Raw genomic sequence first — 19,407 nt, 5'->3', positions numbered from 1 at the left:
AGTTAGTCAAATTTCTGAAAAAAATATTGAAAAAATCGACTCCTACACTGAAAAAAAAATCGATTTTAAAAATTTAAAGTCGATTTACTAAAAAACCCCATCTTTCATTTGGATGAAATTTTATTCCAAGATATGTGATAATGTTCCCCATCTACCGTCAAAAATTCAAGTTGGGCACCTTCAAGGAAACAAAGTTATTTAAAAAAAAAAACTTTCCCTTGTCCAACCTGAATTTTTTTCCCTGTGTATTTTTATCGAAAACTAAACTAATGAAAGTCATAATCATCTCAGAATCCAATAAAAACTCAGTTTTTAAGAAGATATTATCTAATTTAGCAACTAAATATATTTGTATTAATCAAGAATCCCATTGAAAAGAGTTTATGTCAATAAATAAATATTCCATTATTACTTCTTTACTTATTCTATTTAGTTCTGAGAAAGGATCACGTGACAAACCCGTTAACGTATAAATGCTTGAGCCATTCGCGACCATCCACGGCATCTACACGCGCGAGCTCTCCAACATGGTAACATCCCGGTGATCAGGTGAACGTCTCAGCGCTTATAAATTTTCAAACACGATCTCAAGCGTGAACCCAACAGCTCCCGTGCTCGCACGATCATGAATCGGTCACTTCCGGAAGCTTCTATCTTTGCTATCAGTAGACTAGGCCCAGGCCTTCAATTAAACCAATCAAAAATAGAAAGCTCTCATATCCACTTGACAACATGTTCTATGGCGGCATTACCGGGAACTTCAGTGATATGAAAGATCTTACTTTCTTCTAGCATCTAAACCGTACGCCGAAAATTAAGTACAATATTCACAGTTCGCGCGCGATCATCCAAGAACACACGCGAATGTGCGAAAGGCACACGGTTATAAAATCGAATTTTTACATGCGAAGTTACATCCACGTTAGCACACGTAGCATACAAACGCACACGCAATTAAATACTTTAGCGTACAAATGCTCGAGCCGTTCGTGATGATACACGCGATCGCAAAGTCTCTACGCCCGCATATATCTGAACCTACAATGAATATCACATTCAGAATCACGGCCCGCTGCAATTAGCCTTAAGCAGTGTTTTAGTGGGCAACATTGCCTGTCTCGTCTGCAATTGTAGTGTGTGATTCTGACGGGGAGTTCTTCCGCGTACCTAGCTCTACAACACCAGTAGGACAACTCTCGGAAAAAAAATTTTGTTTTCAAACATTTCAGTTCCACAAAATTGTTACCATCATAGAAATAGTGCTAAAGAACCTCTGACAGACAATTGTTTTAAGATGGTTATTGCATTACGCCTGTATAGTAATGCATCGAGGAGACCGAGAGAGATTATGGGCCTTTTTTAAGTGTGTAGTTTTTTCATACTCCGCACCTGCTCAAACATACGATTACTGGTCTGTGTTGTTGGACATTGCTCGCAGTGGAGGTCATTGTGTGTCGATTTATCGGTCGACGTCGTCATCGTGCTAATTATTTAAAAAAAAATTCGGTGTAGGAGTCGATGAAGAATTTTTTCAATATTTTTATTCAAAAATTTGACCAATTTTGTGAAAATCACAACTACAACATTTTTAGATAGGATTTGTCATTTTTAGACCATTTGAAAAAATTTGGTAAAAAATGGTTTACCCTTTTCAAAAGACAGTCTAGATCATTTTTGAAAAACAAAGTATGCAAAGTGGCTTTCTGTGACAAAGTCTCCATGTACAGAAAGTTTCATTAAAATCTGAGAGGGTGCTGCCAACATTTGTTCGAGTTGGCGCGAAATTCGTCAAAAGGCTCCTGGAAAAAAGCTATTTGAGGGCATCCTCTTCTACCTAAGTGGGAACGAGTTAAAGGTCCCTACTAACAAGGGCCTGTAATGCCACCATACCGAGGAATGAGAAACCGAGAAACAGTCGCCGGGTGCAATACCGATAATGATTCCCGATCTTTATATACGTTGCCTCCGAGCTTGGAGAAGTCAGAGGGCACGTAATGACCCCGAAAGAGGGAAAGAATCGCTCTCAACAAAGCAGCCAAGCTGAACAAGAATGCCTGCATTGATGAGCTTTGCCACAAGGTCAAAGCGAATTCTCGAGGAGACGTCTACAGAGTTGGCATGACAAAGATAAAAGACCCAGCTGCACCACCTTTTCCCCGCAACATGAACCAATCTTTGCCGTCCAGTGAGGAGGACGATCACGAAGATGGAGCTCGAATTACTGCAAACAGCTAATCGAGATGGCGAAAGCCATGAAAGTGAAGAAGAGCCCTAAACTTGATTCTGAAAACAGCGATACAGGAGAACCCGGATATGTTCAGAATGATCTGATAGCCGGAAGCGACAGAAGCTGATGTTGCTTCCGGAGAACATGGAGATCTTCCAGCGTATACGTCCATTGCTACTGTTAGAGAGAGAGAGAGAGAGCAATCCTGAACAAGCAAACCAAGTACACGGACCGTGAGAACGCCATGTCATGCAATTCTGCTTCCTTATGGGCAGGTCTACAGTGAATACCATCCGAACGGTTGTGGGTGTTGTGGAGACAACAGGGAAAAGGATATCACTATTACGTGATGATTACGTTACATGCGAAGAACGCTTCAACAGTGCTAGCTGGGAAGCAATCGGCCATTCGCTGTACATCATGAGTAACTCTGCAGAAGAGCTACTTTCAGTACCGAACACTGATCTAAGAGACAGACAAGGCAGAATGACAACTACGACTTACGTTCCTCGGCTCGACGCTGTGGAAGTATTGAAGCTGAACCTTCCCAGAGATGTAACGATTTTCGGTTTCGCAGATGTGTGGTGTTCCAAGTAATCGGGGAATTACTAGAAGAGGTGGAGGCACTCACCACGGAGACGATAGCCCATTGACGAATTTCACGCCAAATCGTATTCAGAGTTGGCAGCACCCTCTCAGATTCTAATGAAACTTTCTGTATATGAAGACTTTGTCACAAAAAGCCACTTTGCATATTTTGTTTTTCCAAAAATGATCTAGACTGTCTTTTGAAAAGGGCCAAACTTTTTTTACCAATTTTTAACAAAAAATGGCTATAGTCTAAAAATGACAAATCCTACAAAAAAAATGTTGTAGGAGTAATTTTCACAAAATTAGTCCAATTTTAGAATAAAAATATTGAAAAAAATCTTCATTAACTCCTACACTGAAAAAAATCGATTTAAAAAATTTAAAGTCAATTTACAAAAAAAACCATTTTTGATTTGGATGAAATTTTGTTGCAAGATAGATAATTATGTTTCCTACTTACCGTCAAAAATTCGAGTTGGGCCCTTTTGAGGAAAAAAAAACTTTTCCTGGTCCAAACTGAATTTCCTTTTCCTCAGTGTATATTTATCGAAAACTAAATCAATGAAAGTGCTAACGCCGCCATTGTCAGAGACGACAGGCCAGTACGAGGTCGGCAGGATTGTCGCCCTCAAATTTCCGAACCGTTTTCCTACAACCAGCGATTCCAAATCCACCGGAATTCACCATGGCTGTAATAGTAGGCCACATCACCGCTGTAAACGTGCACAAAACAAGAAGATCCGCAAGTAGCTAAATCGTTACGTCACGTAGTATTAAGTTTAGATAGGGTATAGAAATAAATAGTATGTGTAAATTAAATTTCTTCGCCACTTGTGCATTCTCTCGTATAACATTGTCTGTACAATGACACCACTATTTTGAATTGGTCTCCGGACTCGAAAGGAGTTGACAGCCCTCGTCCTTGGATGTTTCTGCTAAAAGAGTATTCACGGTACCGTTTTTGAGTATTTAAAAATATTGCATTACCTTTCAGTTGTCCACCTTGGTTGCAGCAGCGATTGATGCTTCGGTTTCCACTGTTCCCGAAGTGAATGAGTTCCGTGGTGAGTACAACTAAAACCCTGAATGTATACCAGTAGTAGAGAGCATAATCCCCCTCCAACCATCCACTGAGCGAGTCGAGGGGCTACAATGACTATCATGTACCAAGCAATTGTACAAGTCTTCTAAACACAAGCCATAAACCAAAGCTGCCGTTTCCACTACAGCTCGAAAAATTATAGTATGCACAGAATGTACTGTCGCATTCCTTGCGAAATATATTTTTTTTCGCATCAATTGCTGGCCAAAGCGTCTTAATCCGCCAACTGTGCTCTAAAAACTAAACTAGCAATCGCATGCCTACTTTTTAGCCACATTCAACACACTCACACTTGCTCACAAAATAGAAGGATTTACTATTCCCTTCTCATTATAAATCCCACAACTAAAAACATATACACCGACAAAGCTTTCGCTCAGTTGTTAATATAAGGCGCGCCACCACTCCACCAGTCTCGCATCCATAAATCTTTATTTTTCTCTCGGTTTCACCCTCTCGTTTCCCATACGATTTCAAAACGTCAGCCACACACACTTACTCAAAGGACAGCTCACTTTGGTACTGGTATGTATTTATGCTCAACTGCAACCCACACCGTCGCACACCCATCGGTCCATCGTTTATCGCTCAGTTTCTCCCTCTCGTTTCTAAAACTTCGAAATTACCCTTTACAAATAATAGGGATGACAATTTTTTTTGCAAGCCATATTAAATGAAAAGATGTTGATATTTTTGTGCTCTATTTATATTTTTCTGGGAAGGTCTTATCTACTACATCCTTCCGTACCTCCACTCTATTGATGTGAAATATACATACTTGTAGCCTTTAGTTCGCGCATGTGAGTACGTGCTTCTACAAGTTGCTTCTCTAATATTTTCTCCCTTTCGCTGGGATGTCAGCTCCAGAAGTAACTTGCTTCTTCTTAACATTTTTGCTACAAAAGGTTTAATATTCATAGTGTAAGTTTTATATTACTAAGCACGTTTTTCGCATAAATAACTCGCGAGTAATTTCTTAGTGTTTGTCATTCTCAGATGTAATGAATACTACGACTCATTTATTCAACAATGCAAAAATTCTCCTACCCTTCCGCATGACTCCAAAACAATGAACACAAACGACCCTTTATTCGAAAAAAAAACCTATCCAGATCCCAACTGTGCTCTCTCGCACTTGCACACATACGAACGCTTGCAAACCAATTCACGTCCTCTCGCACGAATCCCATCAGACATCACACGATTCGCATCCTCTTGCACGAATCTCAATAAATACCACTCGACCCGCGTCCTCTCACACAAATTACAATAAACCTGATTCCTGTCTTCCCGCACGAATCTCAACAAGTACAGCTCGACTCGCGTCCCCTCGCATAAGTCAAAACAGACCCGATTCGCGTCCTCCCGCACGAATCCAAACAAATCTGATTCGCGTCCTTTCGCACGAATCTCAACCACTCGACTCGCGTCCTCGCACGAGCCAAAAAATACCTGATTCGCGTCCTCTCGCACGAATCCAAACAAATTCGAACCGATTCGCGTCCTCTCGCACGAATCCAAACTAATCTTATTCGCGTCCTCTCGCACGAATCTCAACCACTCGACTCGCGTCCTCTCGCACGAGTCAAAAAATCCTGATTCGCGTCCTCTCGCACGAATTTAAACAAAATCGAATCGATTCGCGTCCTCTCGCACGAATCTCAACCACTCGACTCGCGTCCTCTCGCACGAGTCAAAAAAAAGCCTGATTCGCGTCCTCTCGCACGAATCCAAACAAGTTCGAATCGATTCGCGTTCTCTCGCACGAACCCAAACAAATACGAACCGATTCGCGTCCTCTCGCATGAATCTACACGCTTGAACCTGTTTCCTGACCTCTTGCACGATCCAAAATCGGATACGCGTCCTCTCGCACAAATCTGCAAATTTACAACAAAATTCGCGACCTTCCGCGCGAATCAGTTTAGAAATCATTAAAACATTTAAAGCTTTTATCATCAACTTGGCACGAAAGTTTAAAAAAGCAATACCAGCATTATCTCCCTACCATAATATGCGGGTTCTTTTTCAGCACCATACGAAATGCGAACGCTTACTTCAGCAGTACCAGACAAGTAATCACTGTCACCTGTAACCATCTACACATTCTTCTATAAAGACCAACATGGCCGCTGTAAAATCTCCCTAAAGCTTAACATTGCACCGCTAAATACGAATCACGCACCATCGATTTACTTGAACACAGATAAATATAAATCTCGCAACATCACTCTACGGTAACACATCACTTTCTTAAAAAGAATCCACCATTTACAGTACATATCGGTCACTGGGAGCCACTGCGCCATTGTCGCATTCCTTGCGAAATATATTTTTTTTTTCGCATCAATTGCTGGCCAAAGCGTCTTAATCCGCCAACTGTGCTCTAAAAACTAAACTAGCAATCGAATGCCTACTTTTTAGCCACATTCAACACACTCACACTTGCTCACAAAATAGAAGGATTTACTATTCCCTTCTCATTATAAATCCCACAACTAAAAACATATACACCGACAAAGCTTTCGCTCAGTTGTTAATATAAGGCGCGCCACCACTCCACCAGTCTCGCATCCATAAATCTTTATTTTTCTCTCGGTTTCACCCTCTCGTTTCCCATACGATTTCAAAACGTCAGCCACACACACTTACTCAAAGGACAGCTCACTTTGGCACTGGTATGTATTTATGCTCAACTGCAACCCACACCGTCGCACACCCATCGGTCCATCGTTTATCGCTCAGTTTCTCCCTCTCGTTTCTAAAACTTCGAAATTACCCTTTACAAATAATAGGGATGACAATTTTTTTTGCAAGCCATATTAAATGAAAAGATGTTGATATTTTTGTGCTCTATTTATATTTTTCTGGGAAGGTCTTATCTACTACATGTACGTTCGCCAGGCTACTGTATACGAAATACGCAATAGAAAAAAATGCCAGAAAAAACCATATCAGAGATAGAGCACCTGTGGATTCATTCCAGAACGTTTTCCAAAAGTCCATATGTAAAATGTTACAATCCTGTTTCTGTGCATTGTTATCAAGTAGGGTCATCTTTGACCGATTTTCATGCTTTTTGTGTAAAGTCGGTCCGTGTGCCGCCACGACGGAACGAAAACTATCCAAGCTACCAAAAGTTTGGATAATACCTAAAAGTACTCTTTAATGTTCACATCAAGTTCTTAGCAAACTTTCAAGCTGTTATTGGGAATTTAGAAACAAATTAAACCGCTATTAGAAATAGCACTGTTCTGAAAATTATTTAAAACGAAAAACCTTTCTTATATGAACTTTTGATTGATTCAGTAATGTTTACTTCAATTGCTTAAGTAAAACAAACAGCTCAACCCCGCTATCCGAAATCACCCTGCGGAAACGTCCACAAGAACGATTGAATGAAACTATAAAATGAAAAAAATATTTGTTTTAATAAAAATAAATATTTATTTTTTGTTTGCAACCCCCGCCCCCCTTCAGAAAAAAAATTGTGCTTGGACATAATCTTTAAAAAGATTTGTAATATGGCCTACTGCTTTACACACAGGCTGCAGCACAGCGCTGGGCGTTCTACACTAGCGAACCACAGCAGCATAGTATGAGAAAGGAGAATGTAGGCAGAGATATTACAGCCGTAGAAAAAGTAGGCATTTTGCATCCTTGCTGGGATTAAGTCAAAAGACTAGAGAACAATTCAATGAACTAACACAATTATCCAGCCAAGATTTATTTTTTTAACATTCGCTCACTCACTCACGGAACCACAAACATTCTAGTGAATACCTCGGTTTTCACCTTCTTCAAGAATAACGATGATTGAATCCAGTGTTTCTTCGGAGTTTGGAATTATCTGATCCGGTGGCAGTACGAACCCATGCACACCGGTGTCTCGTAGCTCGTAAGTGAACACAATCGGAGTTTTGTAGACTCCTTTGATCCAGTCAATGCTACCTCCGGAGGCAATATCTGAAATGGAATGGCTTTATGAATACTTATGTTAGACGTTAATTCAAACAGTCTTACAAATGGCTTCAGCTATGTTTCCAATTTGATAAACCGTGCCGTAGCGCTCTCGGAGCTTTTCGATTGCCTTTGTTCCCACCTCCATCTGCGAAGTAATTTTTTTGAGAGTTAGTTCAATGAGCCATATGTTTATCTTTTTGAGTAATCCACCATTTCGTGATAATTGTCCAAAGGTGCTGTGGTGTGTCCATACGGCAGAAGCAACAATTGGGAGAAAGAATGGAATGACAGATAGGTGGTTATTGTCGGTTCGACGGAGGTAAAGTACTCTGAAAGAGTACGGGTTTCGATTTCCGAAAAAGCCTCCGGTCCAGCATAGGTTTCCGAGCAAGGATTGGTAGATGCGCCACCCTCTATGAAAAAAGGTCAATTAATTATACTCCCGATAGCAAATGATTGCTACTTACGCATAAAGTTGTAAGCCCAGTTCCGATTAGGATCAGCTCCTACACACAAAATACCATGTGGCTGGCGGGTTTTTCTCCACATGCGGTTATTGGTATGTGTGAAAACATAACCGTCCGGGTTAGTAACTGGGAAGAAGTGCCAATCGTAGTTCTCTGCAATATGTCGCACTTGGCTGTCAGTAGAAGTCAACAGTTCATTCAGAATCCATGTTAATGTCGCAGCACTAATCCATTCGCGAGCATGAATTGTTCCCTCCATAAATACGCCCGGATTGCCCTCTTTATACGAAACCTTCACACCACGGATTTCACGACCTTCAAACGATGTTCCACCAATAACAGTAGTTAACACATTAGGATATTGCGCTACAAGCCCATCCATCCAGGCATAGATCTCTTCCAACGTGTAGTACGCATTCCAACCAAAGGCCTCCTTTGTGGTTCGCCTCAGTTCATCATCGAACACCTGTTGTAGGTTAGCAACGCTCAGCCTCGCCTGCAGTCCATATCGTTCAACCAGTTCGGTGAATTCTGCAAATTTATGCGGAGGAACCACCAAATCCACCTCGCTGTTCACATTTACTGGTTCAACCCAGAAGTTGTACCCTTCTCCAAGCTGTTCAACAGCTTGCAGCACTTCTAGATGTTCTAAATTTTCGATTGCTATCCGATAGAGACGGTAGTTATCGAACCGGGCTTTCTCGGCTAGCGTTGCCGAGGTAGCTACCAGCGCCAAAACGAAAAGCACAACTGTCAGATTCATCACGTGCGAAGGTGTGCAACGGTACTGCGACGCATGTTATCAACCTAGAGGCTTTTTATAGCCATCGGCGGTCAATCTGAAGCACGCCGTAAATCTGTCCAATATAAATATAGAGGAAGTTTATCTAATCATAATGTGATCTTTGGCAAAATACCATAGATGTTTCGTCTTTGTAATTGTGTTTCTGGTCAGAGTTCGATGAAGTTTGGAAAGACCCAGATATGACGACTATACTAAACGACTAACGTGATAATGATTAGGGTATATTCGAACGCAGTTAGTTCAGTCAATTAGAAGCTTGTTTCTCGGTAATGTTAAATCGTGAATGACGCACATACGAATAATACAACGCCTATACCACACATACTATAAATAAAAATTTCCCAGAAGGAAACAGCTGACCTACCGTAAGATACGCCAGCATAATCTTATCATGTATGACAGGATTCCATTGTGGGTGGAAGCTTATGAGCTCAATATAAGTTATATTTTGAATTGACACACATATTCTGTTCATGATATGGTGCGGATCACATGTAAATATGTGCTACTCTTTCGTACGGATTGATTTGTACAGGATGTCTCAGAATAGGTGTAACGGAAGAAAAATTGAAAAGTAGTAAAACTGCTGAAAAAAAATTTAGAATAGGACGTAAGTAATAATGAGAGATTCTCTTTGGGGTACTCAACTCTTTGCATGATATTCTAGTACAAACTATCGAAACAAATCACATTAGGTTTGTTTGAGTTTTTTGCTTGTTTCTGCCATAACTTAACGCAATCTTTGAAACCATCTAAGCTCCCACTCACGTTTCTCTGTCTCACTCATTTAATAGCCTTCTTTGTCCTAACTGTCGGTTTAGCATATCTATTGTGTAAAATATTTACCCTCCTATAGCTTTGAAACGTTCGTAACTGTTGATAAATCACTACAAATGTAATCGCCATTTATTTTCAGCAATGAACTGTCAAAACTATACATTCAAAAATAAAATGGTTTTATTTTACTCCAAAATCTACGCTGCTGAAAAATATTAAAAGTACAAAATGATGTTCCTTATTCTGAAACACTCTGTAATATTGCGTATAACATATCTTTACCAAATAACTGCACATACTTTTTTCACAAATTGTTAAGCAAGACTTGTAGTATGTTTAAGTGATCCCTTCTCAATCAGAACGAATTAGAAATCTATCAAAATTATATCTCATGTTGATATAAATTACTCACTTAGCTATTTTTCGTGAAATCATGATCAGCAATACAAGACAAATTATACTCTTATCTTCAGATGAATAATATTATGCACCAAACATGATGAATTTGATATATATTGTCTTCGAATTAATAATTTTCGTACAGACTGAAATACTATACTAACTTAAACCTATTTTAAATTTTAACATTTCTCTACTTAAATTAAAATCAAAATGATAAAAAAGGCTATTGAAGAGCTGACAGCAAATATCTACCGGGTTATTTTGGCCGTACTGCGTGCGATGAGTAGAGCGCCGAAAGAAGTCCATTCTCCGCAGAGACCTACCAGAAACGTCGAAGTCCAGCTTAGCGAGAAGCAGAGGGCAGTCAATGTTGTCAGCGAGAAGATCGAACACAAAAAGTCGCTGCAGAAAAAATCTCCTGTTTCGTAGCGTAGGCAGGTTGATAAGAGCACAACGATGCTCATACGGTGGTAGTTCAAATCGATTTCGCCAGGGAAGCCGTCGAAGGGCATACCGGACGAAGCTCTTTGGCACCCGTTCTATGCGATTAATATGTACGGTGTGATACGGGGCCTAAACGATAACTCCATACTCTAGAATGCTGCGTACTAGACTGATGCACAGTGCCTTCAGGCAGTAGACGTCGTTGAAATCTTAGATGTTTCGTTTGATGAGTCCTAGTACTGCATAGGCTTTAGCAGTTACTGCATAGAAGTGTTCGATGAAACGTAGCTTACGGTCAAGTATAACACCAAGGTCCTTGATTGATGAAACTCGTGCTACTGGGGAAGCGCTCACTGCATACTCAAACGTAATTGGCGAGAGTATTCGTGTGAATGTGATTATGTTGCATTTCTGAATATTTATAGTCATTCCGTTTCTATCACACCAACTCATGATCCTATCTATGTCCATCTGAAGTGCACAACAATCTACCAGAGTTGTTATGATGCGATAAATTTTCAGATCATCTGCGTACATCACCTTACACGATGTCAATTCGCTGCAAATGTCATTCACAAAGAGCACGAAGAGAAGAGGTCCAAGGTGACTCCCTTGAGGTACACCCGATGTGATGTCGAATGGGTCTGAAAGTACAGTTCCAAGTCGCACACCTTACACAGTCGCAGTGCATCCACTGCGGTGTGTAAGGTACGAGAAGATCCAATTGGTCAGCCAGTCCGAAAATCCGATTCGCCTCAACTTTTCAACAGCCAGCTGATGAGGAAGGCGATCGAAGGCTTTGGAGAAATCTACACACACTGCATCAATTTGTTGTCGTTTCTCTAATTTATCAATCAGCGTTTATACATAGCTCATTAAGTTCGTCGTTGTTGAGCGCTTTCTAACAAACCCATGCTGATCTGTAGTGATGATGTGTTTTACTGCAGAATATCTAACAGCATACTTTCAAAAACTTTTGGAAGGCCGCTCAGGAATGAAATTCCCCTGTAATTTATGACGTCATGGACATTACCGGCTTCATGAATTGGTGTTATTAAAGCCTCCTTCCATTTGGCGGGAACTATGCAAAATTCCCAAAAGGGAAAAAACCCAGATGGTGCTAGTTACAGACGAGGAGAATCCGAAACACTAAAACAAAAAACCATACTTTATGTAAGGTATGTGCCCTCATGCACAAAAAAAAAATTTGGTCTTGTCCAAAATTTTTCCCTTTTGGGAATTTAGCATAGTTCCAGGCGTTTGGGACTTATACCAAAAGACAGTTTCGGTTCATATTCCTCGTCGGCAAACAGAACCTCTGTGCTTACTATCGAGACATCACTCGGTGTAAGCCAGTGGTTTAGTGTTCACGCGAGACGTGTAACTTTTTGGAATTTAGTGTCTAACTGGTGCTAATTTGGGTACTAGTTTAGATACATAGTCTAACTAGACACCCAGATGGTGCTAGTTACTGTAACCAGTGTATTTGTTTCTGTATAAGATTTGTTAGATTGTCGCGTTTAGTTTACGTTTATTAAATCTGTGTGTGTCAAGAAAAGATCTGTGAAGTGTCTAAAAGGCGAACACCTTCAGAAGGCCAGAACACAGCCAGGAAAACTCGCCACAATTTCCGTAAACCACCACCAGGGGCCGGATTCAGCAAACAGGCGGCCATTGGGGGTGGCGATAATAGAGGATTTGGGCGGAATTCATTGGCGAACCAAAGGGTCAACGATCGAGGGTATGAGGTCAATAACCACCAAAACCGGAGTTCAATTGCCCGGTAACTATCGACGAGGAAAGTTGGAATTTTCAAGTCAAGCCAGAAGAGTGCAATAAAAGTCGAAGTAAAGAGAAGTGAAGCTGAGTGTTAAATCAAAAAAGAGTGAAGTGAAGTATAAAAGCAGAAATAAGGAACTGGATAGTTAACTGGAGAATCCAGACTTCCAGATAATTGACCGTCCCCTAAACTAACCCATGTGACGCCTCGACCGTCCCTCAAAGCCAGTCCGCCATTTTGACATCCCCCATTGTATTCGCAGGACCCCGTAGTTTATACCTTGACGCCGTGGTTTTAGTGTATAACCCCTGTGAACCCGGAAAGCCCTACCGTGTCCGACCGTCGAATACTCACGCGGGAAACCGGGCATAGCCGACGAATAGAACCCCTCGTCGAAGCTCGAGATCGTCAAACACTCGAGGCCGCGTAGACGACCGGTAGCGAGCGACGTGCAGTAGCCGTAGAACACCGTGTGGAACCGCAGAATCAACGGAGTGAAGCAGTGGAATACGGTGGTGGAGTGGCAGCGACAACGACTGGAGTGGAAAAGGAGCCCCGAAGAAAACCGAAGAATAAAGAAGTGCTAAGGTAAATAAAGAGATAGTAAGAAAGGGGGAGAAAAAGAATATGTCGAAAGAAAAAGTGTCGACGAAAAGGGAAATAAAAGTTGTGTTTGCTTGAGGATAAAGATCAGGTGTTTTCATGACCGCGATTAGCCACGAGCGTATGTCGACCCTGAGACGTTGAGAAAGGGAGTCTCATATTTGCTAGGCAGTAGCGGTACGCAAGTTACATTACTGACGAGGAGAATCCGAAACACTAAAACAAAAAAACCATACTTTATGTAAGGTATGTGTTCTTATGCAGAAAAAAAAATTTGGTATTGTCCAAAATTTTTCCCTTTTGGGAATTTTACATACCTAAAATGTCATTTGAGTTCGGTCACTCTAGAAACAAGTCAATGAAGAAACCTTGCGAGGGTGGCTGTAAAAGGATGTATGTCAAGTTGGACGGCTTCTCTGAAGGGTCGGTTCACGTTTCGGCAAGCTTCGATATTAGAAACAGTAGTGAGTAGACAGCAGATGTCGGTCAGCGGGCTAGCAACGGCAGCTAAGGAGGAAAAACACGAAGTTGGAGAAAATCGGGATATCGTTGTCAAGAGCAATTTTACCACTGATGATTATTCCGTTGGAGCGGCAGCGAAATGGATTCCGAAAATAGGCATCGGTATAGGGTGTAATACCGCGCCGCCGAGAAGTTCTCAGCACCAGCTGGCAGATAAATAGGAACGACTAGCACCAAGAAGGATAAGAAGTCCGGTTGTAAACAGATGTAAATCCTTCTGGTCGACACCTCCAGATCGGTTCATGTCTCAACAGGTGACGATATTTGCAGCAGACCTGAGCAGGTCACATATATCGCGAAAGTAGCTATGAATAAAAACATGACGATTAACACAAAACAAAATACGCAAGAACACAATCCCTACTAAAGCAGTACTTAACGGTTACCCCGGATGGATGAGGATTGCGAGATACAAGAGGTTTAGGTTTAGTCGGTTGGCTTAACAACTACTACAAACCAACTTAAAGTTGTTGGACTCAAGGTTATCGATTTACAAATCGTTTTCCAAGACAACCCCCTTAAATTTAGTGTTTTAATCCACCTTTTTCACTGTGACTTTTCGTGCAAACGATGTTCCAGACAAATGTTGATATATTAAAACCACATAATATTGTTGAAGACTGCATGTAATTTTTTTACCTGAAATCGGCGGCGCGGCGCACACCTCTTATAAAAATACTCATTCGTTTTAGGGTTATTGAAGAATTTTAATTTTTTTACACCAAGTTCAACTGCGTATAAGAGAGAAAGGTGCAAACCAAAATGGACGAGCAGGCACTATTTTCAATGTCCCGACTACGCATAGTAAAGGTAAAAAGGTTTGATGCGTGGTTCTCCAGAACCCTATGAATAGGGTACACACCTAGAAAAAAATAGTGTAAATTTACGTCTCCTGACCCTGACATATACGAGCATCAAAAATGACTTAGTTTCACGTTTGATTTTAATTTTACATGACGTTTAATTTCGTAAATCATGTAAATTTACTCCACATACAGCGTTTGTTCTGATTGGTAGGAAGTGTAATTTTATGCTATTGTGCATGTAAAGTATATGTTTCATGTAAAATTAAACGGAACACGGTAATGTTCCGTCATTTCGTAAATTACGGTTTGTTGATTTGTGTCATGTTTGCAATTACGTCAACGATAAAATTCAGATTTTTTTGGTGTGTACGCTTACTTTGTAATGTTGTTTATTTTTTCCATATAAAATCAACGAAATTTCGGGTTTTTTGTGAAATTTTGTAATTAATGGTGAAAAATGTTAAAATCTTCAATAACTTTAAAATAAATGAGTATTTTTACTAACAGTCTTCAAGAATATTATGTGATTTTAATGCCTCCACATTTGTTTGGAACATGGTTTGCACGAAAAGTCACAGTGGAAGAAGTTATATTCAAAATAAATAAATTTAAGGATGTTGTCATAGAAAACTCTTTATTTATTTATTTGATCTTCGGCAGAAACCGTACAGATTAAGTGTAAATGACTTATTGTTATAGTGTTAAAAGTTTATAATCGCTGACTTATAACGAGATTTAGTAATATGATAGTCAAAGAATTCGGAAGTTTCGTTAAATTTGCGGCAACATCTATCTACCGGATTATTCTGGCCGTATGCTGTACGGTGCCTAGGAATCCATAAAAGTGATCGGTTTCTTATAACACGAGGAGGAACAAACAAATTAATCCTTGAGAGAATATCGGGACAGTCAATGTTGCTCGACAACATATCAAAAATGAACATTCTTTGCAAGATGGTACGACGTGAATCAAGCGTTGGTAAATTTAGCAGCATACATCTATCATTATACGATTAATCGATTGCTTTGCATGGCGTTGTTCGGCGCCCATACTTGTACAGCGTACTCCAAAATGCTCCGGACCAGTACGCAGCATATAGATTTCAGAGTGTAGAAATCCTCGGAATCATCAGTGTTTCGTTTCAAAAAACCCAATGTTGCAAAAGCTTTAGCCGTTGTCGCTGTGATGTGGTCGGCAAAGCGAAGTTTTCTGTCAAATAACACTCCTAGATCACGGATAGATTCCACGCTTTCGATAACACACGCTTGAAGGGTATATTTGCAGCGCCTTAGAGTTGTCGAGCGCCAGAAACTTATCACCTTACATTTATCGAAGTTGATTCCATTCAGCGAGCACCACTCTTCAATATTGACTATATCCTCTTGGAGCACAGCTGAATCGAGTCCCAATGCAATTGAGCGAAAGATTTTCAGATCATCAGCGTAGAGCTGTTTTCTAGACTTTATGTGGGTGCAGAGATCGTTGATGAATAATATAAAGATAAGCAGCCCTAGGTGACTTCCTTGAGGGACACCGGTTGGTGTTTCAAATACGCTTGAGCATGTGGTGCCGATTCTAACAAAAGCGGATCGTGCAGAACGGTAAGATTGTAGCCATTTGGTTATCCACGGAGGAAATTCTAGTCGCTGCAATTTCATAAACGCAATGTTGTGCGGCACCTTGTCGAATGCTTTAGCGAAATCAAAATATATTGTATTGCTGGCGCTTCTCGATGGTTGAAACTAGAAAACTTGTGGTTGAGATACTTCAACCCGCCCGATGCCACACGGCCTCTAGGCTGGTTTTGTCCGTAGAAAGATAATAGACTGTTATTATCCGATTTGAGATTTTTTTGAAATCCTCGGATAATCGAGCCTGACATGTATTATTCTGTATCTACATGGAGCACGAAAAGATCTGATTCGAGTTCGTTTACTAACGAAAAAATACTCTCACAGCTAGTAATTATTTTGGTTATTGAATCACATTTGCAGATTTAAATAAGTCCTACCTAAACATCATCTTTAGCTCTTATGTTGGAAACGGCTTCCAGTGGCCTCAACTATTATGATTTTCGACGAGGGTTCTATCAGAAAAATATTAAACAAAAATTTTACGATAGGCACAAATGCCGTGGATGTGTATTTCCAGCGAAATAAAGTGAGTTCCGTATTCATCGATAATTGATATCGAATGACAAATCACAGCAAACGAAGATTCGATTTCTTCATGCCATCCCTCGTCGGTTCACTCGTTAGAAGCCTTTTGATGTAAATCAGCACCAATGAGGGGATATAATTGAATTTATGACTTTTTTCTGGACGGGCCCTCGGTTTATGTTTCAAGAAAAAATGTCATCTAAAATTTGACTGTAGTTTTGAAGAAAAAATCCTTTATTACATTTCTTTGTAAAATAATAGGATCCGCCTTCTGAAGGGGGAAATCTGTGTTTCTAATTCTTGTACTAAAAATCGTTGCTGCTACGTGGCACCACAAGTTGCGAGTGTGAGTAAACGGCAGTAAAAAAAAACTAGGTGAAAGCTCTAGACGGTTATGCGCATGTTCCCTCGCGAGGGAAAGCTGCAACAAGCGGACCTGTTATGTACTACGGAAATCTCCGCCTTTTGAATATTTCATGTGATTCACACGGTGTGTGAGTGTGGTCCTTCGATGGAAAACTTTGGAAAAGTTTGCCGAAATAATGTAAAAAAAACGTTCACTCGCTCTAGACCGTTGGGTCATCGGGGCCTCCACGATCATTGGCTTGCTGCTGCAGTTGTCTTAGTTTACGATGTTTTCTTCTCCAAACGCAGAATGGCCGCAGTGTACAAAAGTAGACTATTTCCACAAAGCTTAGCAATGACACTCCCATGAAAAGTCCCAGCAAACCACCGAATGTTCCCAACAGCTCGGTTAGTGTGTACGAATCCGTTCGTTCGAAGGTTGGAAATTTTTCCTTGTTGTAGTGAACGCTTATCTGGGTGTATGAGATACTAAAGGACACAGAGTAAACCGAGTAATGAAAATTTTGAAAGCCTTTTACGCTATACTTACTTTGATTGCTCCGGTCGTGTTTTACGAATGCTCCAATAGTCCAGATCAGTCTGCAACATCTCCGATTCGTACTTCAAATACGTGCAAGTTGGCAAGCAGTGACAACTTTTTCGATCCGAGTACCGTCGTGGACGAACTTTTCGCTCCCGGCTTTTACTTCCGTCCGCTGTGCAGTGCACCTTATGCACATTACAGAGCTTATCCTCCTCATCGTGGGGCAATGCAAAGTTGACACATCCTTCCGTAAACAATTGCTCCCGAGTTCGACACTCCAGCTCACAATTTTTCTGCGTGTAAACCCTGAAAAATTCCAATTGCTTTTCTCCAGCAATGAAGCATTTTCTTCTGAAAAATTTTGGTATGATTTAGTGGCGATCATGTCAACAATTTTTCGACTCACCTCTCCGGTGGAAACAATAATAACTTCTGGGATAGCTCTGTTACCTTCGCCTTTACCGTCACGTACGTACTTTTCCCCATCGGTACGTAGATCGCTCGATAGTTGGCCTGTGGAAAATCCTCCGGTGAGTGTACGTAGACCATGAAACCCTGTTCCGTTCGACAGCCGTAGTCAAAATCATTCTGATCCAAACGTAGATTAATAACCAGATCGATCTTTTTATCGTCCAAGAACGATCGGCGTGGGTATTCCATCTCGGTATCAACTGACCCGTACCCGACATCCGGTATCCAGTTTTGGATTGGTATTGAAGCCTCACTATGACTGTAATGCCGATGCAGGCGATCTTTTCGGAATAGCTCTTTAGTGGATAGAGTATTAAAACTGAAGCACACACCGTCCTCGGTTAACACTTTTTGGAACATTCCACTACAGTTAAGTTTATCCAAATCCCACGTGACACTTTCGCAGATATCTTCCAACGTGGGTGCCACCTCATTCATAACATGTACGATACGAGGACTAGCTGGCGTTGAGTAGTTTACATTATACAAGCATGGTGCGTCACACAATTGTAGTAGTCCTTTCAGACGATCGTCGAACTTTCCTGGGTCACCCTTGGTTTCCCGATAGGCCTTCACTATCTCAAACAGAGCCCGCTTCGATTTCGTTTGTGGACAAATAGTGACCGCAGGAAAGGGGATCTCCCAACTGAACGTTACATCATCTCGGGCTACCGTTTTCACGGGGTTCTTCTCCCATTTTATCCAAGCCTCGATAATGTTGGTACCGGCAAAGTACAGCGTGGTGAGAAAGACGATCATCCATATGAGTCTGAAATCCGAAATAAGAGAGTGATTACTGCACTTCATCGCAAGTTTGGTCAATATTCTTACTTTTCTATATAGGAGCTGCTTCGGCAACCGATATACCGAACACCGTGAATAGAACTGCTTCCGCAAAAATCCACAAACGAATCTTCTAGTGAGTGGATATTTTTGATGTGCTTTTCGTAGCCCAACCGTTTGATGAGTCCTTCTCTCGTCTTTTGAGGGACAGCATCGGCTTTCGCTTTGGATTTTCCCTTCGAATTCGTGTGATTAGAAGAATGACCGTTCGGGTCCGACCCCTGATGAGACATGATGGATACTGAACAGCAATATACGCGCCTATATCCATTTGCAGTTACTTGACTCTTTCTACTTTTACCATTTTTGAATAATATTATGCCCATTACGATTCACTGGCGCGTTGGTGGCCGCTCCCAACTAAACGTTTCATGGGAAGTCTTGTAACCTGAATTAATTATATTTCCTTTATTGTGAAAGGTTTGTCTGTTGGTTTTATTGCATCAAATAAGCTGAACATTTGAGCTATTGTTTAAAAGGGGCCATATGTTGTAGTATGCAGGGGGTATAGTAAATTGATGACAAAGTTTGATAGAGGGGTTGAGTTGAGTGGGT

At 40.9% G+C, this 19,407-nt stretch overlaps 2 protein-coding genes across 3 annotated transcripts; both read right to left on the bottom strand.

Moving 5' to 3' along the window:
• Positions 1-7,631: 7,631 nt before the first annotated feature.
• On the bottom strand, positions 7,632-9,131 carry LOC131689594 (zinc carboxypeptidase-like). The gene is made up of 4 exons (XM_058974794.1): positions 8,351-9,131; positions 8,094-8,296; positions 7,944-8,028; positions 7,632-7,886 (listed from the first exon to the last, which is right to left on the bottom strand). The coding sequence occupies exons 1-4, from the start codon at positions 9,111-9,113 to the stop codon at positions 7,693-7,695; spliced, it is 1,245 nt and encodes a 414-aa protein (XP_058830777.1). The 5' UTR covers positions 9,114-9,131; the 3' UTR covers positions 7,632-7,692.
• A 7,838-nt stretch (positions 9,132-16,969) lies between these two features.
• LOC131693970 (pickpocket protein 11-like) lies at positions 16,970-18,101 on the bottom strand. Of its 2 annotated transcripts, none has more exons than XM_058982283.1 (3): positions 17,945-18,101; positions 17,545-17,889; positions 16,970-17,483 (listed from the first exon to the last, which is right to left on the bottom strand). In XM_058982283.1, the coding sequence occupies exons 1-3, from the start codon at positions 18,085-18,087 to the stop codon at positions 17,216-17,218; spliced, it is 756 nt and encodes a 251-aa protein (XP_058838266.1). In that variant the 5' UTR covers positions 18,088-18,101; the 3' UTR covers positions 16,970-17,215. The 2 variants fall into 2 exon arrangements, with proteins under 2 accessions (XP_058838266.1, XP_058838267.1); XM_058982284.1 differs by having other exon boundaries at positions 17,545-17,886.
• Positions 18,102-19,407: the final 1,306 nt, after the last annotated feature.

Source organism: Topomyia yanbarensis, chromosome 3, assembly GCF_030247195.1.
Source record: "Topomyia yanbarensis strain Yona2022 chromosome 3, ASM3024719v1, whole genome shotgun sequence".
Lineage (NCBI taxonomy): Eukaryota > Metazoa > Arthropoda > Insecta > Diptera > Culicidae > Topomyia > Topomyia yanbarensis.
Note: the sequence above shows the minus strand (reverse complement) of the source record. Positions and strands in the feature narration are given on the sequence as shown.